This window comes from Lolium rigidum, chromosome 6 (assembly GCF_022539505.1).
Source record: "Lolium rigidum isolate FL_2022 chromosome 6, APGP_CSIRO_Lrig_0.1, whole genome shotgun sequence".
NCBI classification, from domain to species: domain Eukaryota; kingdom Viridiplantae; phylum Streptophyta; class Magnoliopsida; order Poales; family Poaceae; genus Lolium; species Lolium rigidum.
Genome location: NC_061513.1, coordinates 283,615,853 through 283,627,359, shown reverse-complemented (window position 1 = coordinate 283,627,359; position 11,507 = coordinate 283,615,853). Strand labels below are relative to the sequence as shown.

Genomic DNA, 11,507 nt, shown 5'->3' with positions numbered 1-11,507 from the left:
TTTTCCAGTGACCTCGAGTTCCTTGTGCGGACCAAAAACAACAGGAAAGACATGTGGTATAGTAACATTCTCATGAATGGGAGATGGAGGTAGTGATCCAAAAGTTAACACCAAAGAATTTTGTTTTACATTTGCATTGTTATTATTTGCACCTACTCCCTGGTTTGCTCCAAGATTCATAGTTTGCTCAACCTCCATGTGCATAACATCATCTCTATTATTACCATTGTTGTTATCATCTCCATTTTCACCATTTCCGCCATTCCCATCATCATTACCACCATTATCTTGAGGCCCTTCAGCCATATCCATCTCACCTTGTGAATTGTTATTTTCCACTTCAAAGCCAAGGCGAAAGAAACCTCTAGAAATATACACATCAGAAGTCTCCGGAATAAGTGATGCATCCATACACCCAATCCTTAACCTTAGTACCTTGGTCTTCCTTGTGAATGCCATATCCACCTCCATTGTCTTCCCAAAAAGTGATCCTAGAGCCCAAAGTGCAATATAGTCATTTCTCACATCCGATGGAATCCCTGTGACTCTAACCCAAACCTCTGGCAACATAAAAGTAGGTTCCTCCATAGCTGACCATTCATCAAATTCCATATCTGTTGTTCGATTGGGCACAGGGTAAGTCTTGAACTTTTTCATTCGTTGAACTTCATTTTTACTAGGAAACTTCACCTTGTACACATTATTATGAAAATGTGTAACCTCCCATTGGAAGTTTTCTGAGGGCACAATCCACTTCAAATGTTCTATAATCTCAGAGATAGTCATAGCTTCTCCCTGTATCGTCACTTTAGCTAGCTTGGCATTCTCTACCTTTGGCTTATATGTACCTCGAAACGGCACCTCAAAGAACATCAGCGCTTCATTGGCATACCCATACATGGCCACCGTGGGTTTTGGGGCATGTAACAGATGACAAGCTGTAGTAGCATGATTCACAGATTCACAAATGTCACACATTGGTACAGTACAGTCATCAATGTAGTGGCCTGGTTGTTTACATCTAAAGCAAGAATCAGTTTTCTTCTTTTTAGCCAAGGGCGCTCCATCGTCCGCCCCTCCAGTACCTGTTTGCCCTGTACCAGGTTGTAGTACTGATGAAGTCACCGGAGCAGACGCGGCTTGCGTGATATTTGGAGCGCTGGAGATCGGTGCAGTCACCTCTGCCGTTGCAGCTCCCGCATTCTTCGATGCCGCAGTCACCTCCGCTACCACTGCTTGAACAGTCTGCTGGAGCAGTTCCTGATCAATGCCCCCCTCACGACGACCACCTTCCGTATGCCCAGTAAAGGTGTTCCGGGATGGCATAGCTCTGTAGACCCCTGCCTGGTTGCGTTGCTGATATCCCTGCCGTGGGTGTTGGTTATACCCCCTGCGATCATTGTACCCATAACCGGATCCACGATGAAAAGGACCAAAACCTCCATTACCAAAACCCCCTGCCATCCCATGCGCAACACCATCAGCATTAGAGTGAAACCGGTCTCCACCATGATCATCCCATGTTGCAGATCCACTAGATTCACCCTGTACGAAATTTTGCTGCCTCGGGAACGAGTTCTGTCCACCATACCTTCCTCCTCCGCGGCCATTGCCGATGCCCTGGTACTGACGGCCGCGCCCATCACCACCTCGTCCTGGAGCACGTCCAGAACCCCGATTCATCGCTGTCGCCGATGTCGCACTTTCCTCGGTAGAGATTAGGGTTTTGCGACGCCAGGTGTATCCGAGAAGATTTCTGAAGGCCCGTCCAGCGACAAGGTTAGGTGTAGGAATCGAACCAGCCTGCGATCTTCGAAAATTCCACATGCGATCACGCCGTCGGTCTCCTTGTGTATCGGTTAGCGTTAGCTGAAACCTTGTTGCAAGAGGAGGGACGGCTCTTCAACCTTATCCCCTCATCGCTCTTATCCTCTCCACCCTTGAGAGTCGCCCAGGGCCTCCCGGGCCGATCCCATGCCCCTTCCGCCGGTGAGACCGGCCGGAGATGGCTAGGGAGAAGCGCCGGTGACCTCCCTGTACATAGTAGGTTTAGTGTTAGTTGTAGATTGAGTCTTGTTGGCTTGATTCCTGTTTGGAGCTTGGCCATGGCGCTTGCGAGCAGCGCATGGTGGCCTCAGATTCCTCTCCTTGATGGTCGACCTCGGTGGTCGGAGCTGATAGGGGCGAGATCTGGTGTTGTCTCCCTGAATAAGCTCGATGGTGGAGATCTTGATTTGGCGGTTGGAGTTCCGGGTGGTCGCCGTGGTGGCGGACGAAGGAGACCGACGGCGGGATCTGGATATCCGGGGAAAGATCAAGTTGCTGCTTCTTGGGGTTCCTACACAGCGGCAGAGTATAGCCACTGTGATCTTCGGCCGAGTCGGCGGCCACCCCAAACACCGATGCGGCCCTCACGCTCGTGCGTCTTCAACCTCCTTTGGTGGAGGCCTTGCTACCTCGATGCGGCGGTTCCAACCTACCTCAGGCCAAGTGGTTTTGTCCCCGGTGCTGAAGCCGGTCGTCGCGTTTCGAGGCATTCCAGTGCTGGCGGTGATGAGGAAGAAGAAGGACCTGATGGTGTTTTTGCTAATCTTTCTAGGGTTCTCTGTGCAACAATTAGGGACCAAGTTGTATTTTCTTTTTTCTTAAATGTCCTGTATGTAATATGTAAGATCACCGTCTATGAATAGAGCAGTCTCTCGGTCCTTGGGGACCCTTTCCCGTTCAAAAAACCTTGTTGCAAGAGATTGGAGTCAGAAATATGCACTAGCAGGTAATCCATCGGTTTGTGCAAGCACGCATCTGCGCCATCGTGTCAAGTAGTAATCCATCATGCATATGCTTGCACCATGCGTCCACGGAGTACTCATGAGTGCACGCCACGTACTTGATGCCACCCATGCACCAATGCATGTACGTGGGCTAATATACTCCTCCGTCCATAAATAAGTGTATACGCGAGTTTTTTAAGATAAATTATAAAGTAGAGTAAAAAATACATCGAGAACATGCACCTCCAATAAGCTAAGTGCATGTAGAAAATAAGAAAAATATGTGGTTAATATTATTGGATTTAATTTTCGTACAATGAAAGTGATGTAATTAAACTGCATTAGGAAGATAGGAGTACACTCTTTTGTGGACAAAATTTAGAGCTATATGTCCAGTTATTTAAGGACGGAAGGAGTAGTTTGTAGCTAGCCGGTCGTGGCGTATCAACCTCAAGGTGTCTAAAGAACGTCACGTCAAGTTGTAAATCACAAGTTTCATTATTATTATTACAAGGACAACTAGATTCGTTTCGCTCGGCAAGTATACTGATCGGCAATCTAACGTACATGCGTTACGTATTAGAGTAAGTTCAATAATAGAGTAATTAAGTGCTCGTTATTAGCTCCCGTGGATTGGGTGTGGTCTGGGAACGCCGGGATAAAAACATTAGAGCATCTCCCGTCGCGTCTCCCAAACCGTCCCCCAAACCGCGCCGGATCGAGCGTTTGGGGGACGTGTTTTGTTCGTGCCGCGTTTGGGGGACGTCGCTCCCCAGCCGCGTCCCCCAAACGCCGCCCCCAATCAGAAATTCAAATAGATGCATTCAAAAGAGATCGTTCCCGCCGGTTCGTCGCGATCAGAGTAGCGGCGATCGATCAAAGTACTGGGCGCGCGATCATATTACAGACCGGTGGTGCATGCAAATTAGAAGAAGGGGTTGGTCGACGGCGTCGTGTCCCGGAGTCGACGCAGGCCCGTCGAGCACGACGACCTCGTCGCGATCTGCCTGTTCCTGTGCATGGTGCGTCTGCTCCGTCGCCGACGCGGAGGCCGACGCAGGTGTAGCAGTAGAAGACGCGTCAGCCTGCTCTTGCTACGCTGCCGCTGCCGCCGATGCCGATGCCGCTGCCAGGACCGCCGCGTCCGCCGCCGCCATTTTGGCTTCGATGTCGTCGAGGATCTGGCCTTTGAAGAAGTTGTGCGCCGCTCACGTCCGGGGAGACATTCCCTCTGTCGACGTTCTCAGCAGGGACATGTCGTCCCTGCGTTTCTTGAGCTCCAGCTTCTCCTCTTGCCTCTTGAGCAGCTCGGCCCACCTTTGGTCGGCCTTCTTGTCGCGGGAGATAAAGGTCGAGGAGACGTCGGCGAGGCATTTCGTGATCGACGCCTGCGTCTTCTCAGACGACGCAGCGTCGGCCAAGGCGGCCTTGGCAGCCTTGTTGCCAGTAGGACGCCCTGCCGACGTTGCCAGCGGCGCGTCCAGATCAATGGCGTCCTTCCCCTTGGACAGCGACAAGCGCGTCAGCTTCCATTTCTCGTTCCCTTTGAGCTTGCCATAGCAATGCGTCAGCGCGAAAGACTTGTGACCTTCCGAGTACTTGGCGTACAATTCCATGGCCCGATCAAACTAACCAAAGGAAGCGGAGTCATTTCATCGAACACAATGTGGGCGCTACGGATTATGGAAGAAACGAGTCGTACCGGTTGGCCGACGTCGGCGCCGCTGTCGCCTCCGGTCTCTAAGTCGTGATGGTACCCATGGAAGGAGTTCACCGACGCCCGGATGATGGCCCATCGCGTCGACATTGCCTTCTGGCTCCTCTTCATTGGCACTTTCCGGTAGTCGCTGTTGATCAGCTTGCGCTCATCGAACTCGGCCTTGATCCTCGCCCAATACTTCCCGCCTTTTTGGTTGGCGCCGATGATGGAGTCATGGCTCACCGTCGCCCACGACTCGCACGGACAAAGATCTTCCAGAACCGTCCACTTCGGGCCTCGTGTGCCCGACGCCTTCTTCTTCTTCTTCTTCGTCCTCACGCCGTCCGCGTCTACCTCCACGAGATCACATCGTCACCGGCACCCTCGTCGTCCTCTTCCTCGCCGCCCTCTTCGTCCTCAACGTCGTCCTCCTCGTCGTCCTCCACCCCGTCCTCTTCCTCGTCGTCCTCCTCCTCAACCCCGTCGTCCTCCTCAGCACCGGCGCCGTCGTATTCGAGCGGACCCCTGCGGCCGGTGAAAGGGCCGCCGTCCGGACCGGGTCCCGGCTCGCGTTGCTCGTACGCCGGGGAGTAGAGGTTGTTGGGGTTGAAGCCGCCGTGCGGCAGCGCATCCCGGTAGTGCGGCGACAAGTTAGGCGTCACGCACCCGGGAGTGGCGGAGGGGCCGTCGTTGTAGAAGGCGGCTTGCGACGGAGAGAAGACTCCCGAACGTACACCGGCACGTTCGTACTATATGGGCTCGCGTTGGTGGCGGCGATACACCCGGCGATTATGTGCTGGTGCTGGCGCGCCGCCAGAGCCTTCTTCTCCAGCTCCGCCGCCCTCCGTCCTTTCCGCTCCGCCGTCGATAGCTTCCGGCGCAGGCAATCTTGCTGCCATTCATCTTCGGTCATGCCTTCAGGCTTCTTCTTCGCAGCCGGCGCCTTCCGCGGCTTCGCGAACGGCGCTTTCGCCCCTATCGTCGCATTGCCCGGCGGCTTCTTGGCCGCTTTCTTGGCCATCTTTTTGGGGGCTATCGGCGGCGCCATGGAATGGGGAGAGGGTAGCGGCGGCGGGTGGACGGCGGGAGGGAGAAACAAATCGGCGGGATAGGAGAAATGAATCGGCGGCGGGATATGTGTTGGGAGGCCAGAAATGCGCGGCGGGATAGGCGCGATATGGCGGGAGGGGCGGGATTTGGCGGGAATGGGAGACGATTTTTCAATGTGCCGCTGACGGGTCGGCCCCGCGTCAGTTCACCTCGCTTTTCGTTGTGTCCGGCGTCCCCGGAGCGTCCCCTGTGGGACGGGGACGGGCTCGGGGCGCCGGACACCGTATCGGGGCGCGCCGGACAAAAATGGGCTTTGGGGGACGCGGCTGGAACGCTTTTTTTGTCCGGCGCGCCCCAAATCGCTTTGGGGGACGGTTTGGGGGACGCGACTGGAGATGCTCTTAACTGCCACAAAAAGAAGTTTGGGCATGATTGTAAAAAAGGCTCCAACGGGACGGATTCTGGTCTCTGGAGAACGATTGGAGATGTTTCAAGATCACTATTGAAAAATAGGGTTTTTGCACCGGTTGGTAAGTGCTATATGCACCGGATGCCCAACCGGTGCAAAGCATTCGGTGCAAACCCCCCCCTCTTTTTGCACTGGTTCAGTTACGAACCGGTGCTAAAGGGGGCACCACGTGGCGGCTGCCAGCGTCCGAGCGAGACGATCTTTAACACCGGTTCGATGAAAAACGGTCCAAAACGCTGCCGCGGTAAACACTGCTACCGTAAAAAATTTTCAAATTATTTTTCACTCCCTTTTTTTTCTTTTTTTTCTAGAATTTCTAATATTTTAGTTATTTCACAAGTTTAGTCTCTAACTACCCTTATCTCTAGTCCAATTACTTAATCGTGCTCAAACTTCCCACTCGGGCACTCATCCTCCCACTACTCTAGCACTAGCACACTTAACTTCCAAGTTCCCTTCTATCCGGCATCCAAGTGCTTCGCGCGCATGTATGTGATAGTAGTATCATATCAATCCTATTAACATGTCGGTCGATGTCATATTTCTTTATTGTTCGAATTTCAAATAATTCTTTTAATAAGAAAAAATAATGATATAGTAATAATATTGAATAAATAAATAAACATTAACTTTATAATTTGTATTATTTTTAATTATTTTCAATTTTTCAATTTTTTTAATTTTTTTTTGCCAAACCTAAAACCTGAAAATTTGAAATTCTTATAATTTGCTAAAAGTAATAGTAATCTTTCTGCATGATGCAATTATTAATTTTAATTTTAAAAAATAAAAATATATATAAAATCCTAAATTTCTAGCAAAAAACTAAAATCTTCCTGCCTTCATATTTTAATTTGGAATTTTGAGAATGTAAAAATTGGCTAAACGGGTAAACCTGGGTGAATTCGGATGTAACTTTTTCCCACGATGATTTTGATATATTATACTTTTTTTTGACGTCGTATGCAAAAATTAATGCGGTTTTACCATTTTTCAAACTTTTGTGCAAAAAAATCGAAATTCAAATTTGTTAATTTTCCCTAATAGTAGGTTTCGTAACATACATGAACCTCAAAAGATTTTATTTTTTGAATTTTCTATTATTTTTTCTTTTCTATTTTACAATGTTAAAAAAGACGATTCACGGGAGCAGAAAAACCTTTCGCACCGGTTCATGTTACAAACCGGTGCTAAATGGTAGACCTTTAGCACACGAACCGGTGCAAAAGGGTTCACGGCTGACGTCAATCCTTTAGCACCGGTTCTTGTTTTGAACCGGTGCTAAAGGTCCCGCACGAATCGGTGCTAATACCACGGCTGGTCCCAACGTCCAAACCGCACGAACCAGTGCTAATGACCCCTTTAGCACCGGTTCGTGTCAAATCCGGTGCAAAAGATTTTTGGAGCAAAAAACCAAGCCTTGTTTCAGTGGATCTTCCCAAATGCAGAAAAAGACTTCGAGTATCAAACAGCTCCGGTGTGTGCATAGCCAGGCTCGATGTAATCCATTGCAATGCACGGATGCACGCACGTGATACGCCGAGTCACGCACGTAGGGCGCGACGTGGCCGTGCATCGAGCCAACAGGGCTTCATGATTGTGCGCGTGCATCCACGTGGAACCAAGGGTAACAACGCATGGATTGTTGTCGGAGGACTCGGACTGCTCTTGGCCTCTTGACCGGCGTCAACATCGTATCAGTTCTAGTCGAGCCGTAGAGAGTTTTGCTTGTCAGCTTAACACAACGGGTTGCCTCTCTCGCGCAGCTATAAATACCAGCCGTAAGCTCCACTGCTGAACAAAAACACAGCCAAATAGCAGCCATGGAGATGAAGAGATGCACGGCCGCCATCCTGCTGATGCTTTCGCTCGAGGCCCTCGTCTCCGGGCGCCTCGCCGATGACGGCGTCGACACCATTCGCCTCCCGAGCCACGGTTAACTAGCATCTAGATGCATCTATATTTTAACAAATCTTCGACTTGTTTCATCAGATGGAGGGAGTACTATTGGTTAAGAGTATATGATGAACTATTTATAAAGCGGACGAAAGCCTATTTCGAGAGAGAGTAGATGATGAACTTTTTGCAGCTCATACGTATACACATTGCAGGTCTTGGTAATGAAATAGTAACGGCGGTGGCTGAGGAGACGGTCGGCGAGAAGAGCTTCGCCGACGAGGATCCGAGCCCGCCGTGGAAGTGCTGCGACCTGTCTCGGTGCACAAGGTCGATGCCGCCGAGCTGCTCCTGCCTGGACAAAGTGAAGAAGTGCGCTAAAGCCTGCAAGAACTGCGAGAAGGCCGTCGGGTCGAGCGGCGCTTCTACCCGCTACATCTGCCGCGACACCTACGGCAAGGTTGCCCCACCGTGCACCAACAAGACGGTCTCCGACGACGTCCGCCGCCTCTCCACCGGCAGGGAGGAGACAGCCAGCAAGAAGAACGTCGCCGACGGCGACGAGGATCCAAGCCCGCCGTGGAAGTGCTGCGACCTGCCTCGGTGCACCAGGTCGATCCCGCCGACCTGCCAGTGCCTGGACAAGGTGAAGAAGTGCGCCAAAACCTGCAAGAAATGCGAGAAGGCCGTCGGGTCCAACGACGCTTCTTCCAGCTACTACTGCCTCGACACATACAGCAAGCCCGGGCCCCCGTGCCCCAAGACCATCACCGCCGGCGTCGGCCGCGGTAACTAGCAGCCATGCCCGGCTAGCTCTGCTTGCTGCAGCCGTGGCAATGGTGATCGAATAAAATAAAGTTAGCCGGCAGGCCGCAGTCCTAGACTCGTAGGGCGCCGAGAGAGCGTACTGAGTACGCACTGTGCTAGCTAGGCACGTACCCATGTACGTGGTGTTCATCTGTGTTGTGGTCGTTTGTTTGGTTTAGATTTTTCTGTTTTCGTTTGCTGTTTTTTTTTTTGCACAAGGGGAAAGGCCTAGAAACTAGCTGCTTAACGTTAAGGCTACTTTGTTGCATGGTGTGTCAGCATCGACGAATAAGATAAGATATATATGTGGTGCCAGTGCCAGTTTTGTCGATGTTGGAGACTTCGAGATCGACCTAGCTAGCTAGTCAGAATAATACTCTTTTTTTTTCACACAGTCAGACTAATACTCTAGTCACTACGGGAGAGACGCCCTGCGCCGACGGCCCCGCACCGTCGGCATAGTATGAACCACCGTTGGTACAGACTGTGCCGACAGTGACCGTCGGCGTAGCCGCGTCCGTACATTTCTGGTTGGGGACGCGACGCACCGTCGGCACACGCCTACACCGACGGCTGGCGGTGGCCATCGGGCGTCCCACCATCGGCACAGCCAAGCTCGTCGTAACATCGTCGGCTGTCATCTGTCAAGTTGTGCCGACGGTGAAGTTCCATCCTTTGTGCCGACGGTGAAGTTCCATCCTTTTTTTCCCAGAAACGGCGCAAATCATGCCCATTTGAACCGGAAAAAAGCGCGTGAATCGGGCTGGCTGCGCCGACGTCACAGACCCTACCATTTGGCACAGCCAGTGCCCAGTTTTTTTTTTTTGCATTTTGGTTCAATTAGCACAAAATTGCACATAAAATTCTAGAAAATAGCACATGATATTATTGAATGTTCCAGTAACAATTATAGCACAAATATATCACCATATAGCACATATAGCACAAATATAGCACAAAATCCCAAATATAGCACAAATATAGCACACAAGCAAGACGACATATAGTCATCCTACATAGATCATCCTACACATATAGCATGTGTCATCATGTAGAGGGGGTCCCCCGGTGGGCATATGCCTCCATTTGAGCTTGCTTAGGTCATAGGTACATGTTTTAACAAGGATCAGCCCATATGATCTAAAGGTCCCCTCCGGTTCACCACCCAGGGAGTTCCCCCTACACGTCTAGAATCTGCCTAAGTGTCGAAACCCTATGTCCGAGAAGCCAGACACACCTGGGGTAGCCTTGGATATAAAACAATCTCAAATCAATTTTGTGCATGCCATATGGACACACACAAGTTTTAGGGCTATTAACACCCTCCGAGGCTCGATTTGCGGGAAACCCAAGATGGGTTCCTGGGGGATCTATACCGCCCTTATACATAGGTTTCCGCAAATGGGTTCGCTAAAATAGTACTGAGGAAGAAATAAACAAATAAATATGATTGGGATTAACAATTATATGGGTAAAAATTATCTTTGTACTAAAACAAAGTGTAAGAGTAAAAAAGGTACATAAGTTGTGCCGACGGCCATGTTCTATGCCGTGGGTAGCCATCGGCACAACAAGAGAGGGGCCCAGCAGTCAGTTGCTGTGCCGACGGTCCTGTGTGTGCCGTGGGCTACCGTCGGCACAGCCTAAATGGCGCCGTGACGGAGTAACGGCTGGGCCCGCATGTCAGTCGATGTCCCGACGGCTGCCGTTGTGTCGACGGTGGCCTTCGGTCACAACCTTGTTGCGTCGACGGCCGGAGTTGCGCCGAGGGTGGCCATACTATACGGTCTCACAATTTTTTATCATTATACTTTTCAAGATTATCGGATGAGCCAATTTCAGAGATAGATCATGATCATGGTAAGAAATTTTCAACGTGATGATGATTTGATGTTGCACTCAGACTTGAACAGAAGTACTAGTACGGTCTCACAATTTTTTTTATCATTATACTTTGAATGATCTAGCGGATGCGCCAATTTCAGAGATAGATCATGATCATGGTAACAAATTTTCAACGTGATGATGATTTGATGTTGCGCTCGGCCTAGAACAGGAGTACTAGTACGGTCTCACAATTTTTTTGATCATTATACTTTGCAAGATCTAGCGGATACGCTAATTTCAGAGATAGATTATGATCATGGTAGTGACCGATATTCAAGGTGATGATGATTTGATTTTGCACTCGGCCTTGAACAGAGGTACTAGTACGGTCTCATAATTTTTTTATCATTATACTTGGACCTTAGCCAAATTCAAAATCTTATAGCGGCAAAACTTCCCGCCCACAAAATACAAATATTTCACACGCTTCCAAATTCCCATTCTACCCCTGTGGAGATGACAGTAAAGTCGGTTGGTGGGGGGTCTGCCCGTCATTTTTTCGGTAACCACCTCTGAGACCACCGCATCCACCGCATCGAATCTTGCTCACCAACACCGCTGTGCATTAACCGGATTTGCTTCACCGGCGACGTGCATGATCTAAACTCTTCTACTGTCGCTTTTCTATTGCTTGCCTGCAAGTTCGTGTTTAATCTTGTGGGAACCTGTTTGTGCTAACCAATGTTAAGGAAATCGGTAATCGTTAACTGCTCGGTCGGCTTGGGAGCAGCGATTAATCGGAACTCGGACGATTAACTGATTTAATCGGTTGGCTATTAATCGGTGCGACATACACAAATTAGCATTTAAAATAGTTTATATAAGAAAAATAATAGTATATGAGCCTCTATATGCCTGGCCCTACTTGTCTAGAGTCTAAAATCTCAGAAAAACATGTACTCTTCTCCTCCGTGACCTAATCTTCAAG

The 11,507-nt window shown here is 50.0% G+C and overlaps 1 protein-coding gene across 1 annotated transcript; it reads left to right on the top strand.

Annotated features, from left to right (window-relative positions):
• Positions 1-7,812: 7,812 nt before the first annotated feature.
• LOC124664275 (Bowman-Birk type bran trypsin inhibitor-like) lies at positions 7,813-8,681 on the top strand. Its single transcript, XM_047201827.1, has 2 exons — positions 7,813-7,924; positions 8,101-8,681. Exons 1-2 carry the CDS (start codon positions 7,813-7,815, stop codon positions 8,679-8,681), a joined length of 693 nt encoding a protein of 230 aa, XP_047057783.1.
• Positions 8,682-11,507: the final 2,826 nt, after the last annotated feature.

Bases quoted from the DNA above. Each gene is read 5' to 3' on its own strand.
- LOC124664275 (XM_047201827.1), top strand. From the start codon at position 7,813: ATGGAGATGAAGAGATGCACGGCCGCCATCCTGCTGATGCTTTCGCTC. The intron at 7,925-8,100 runs GTTAACTAGCAT...TACACATTGCAG, and splicing joins CATTCGCCTCCCGAGCCACG to GTCTTGGTAATGAAATAGTA.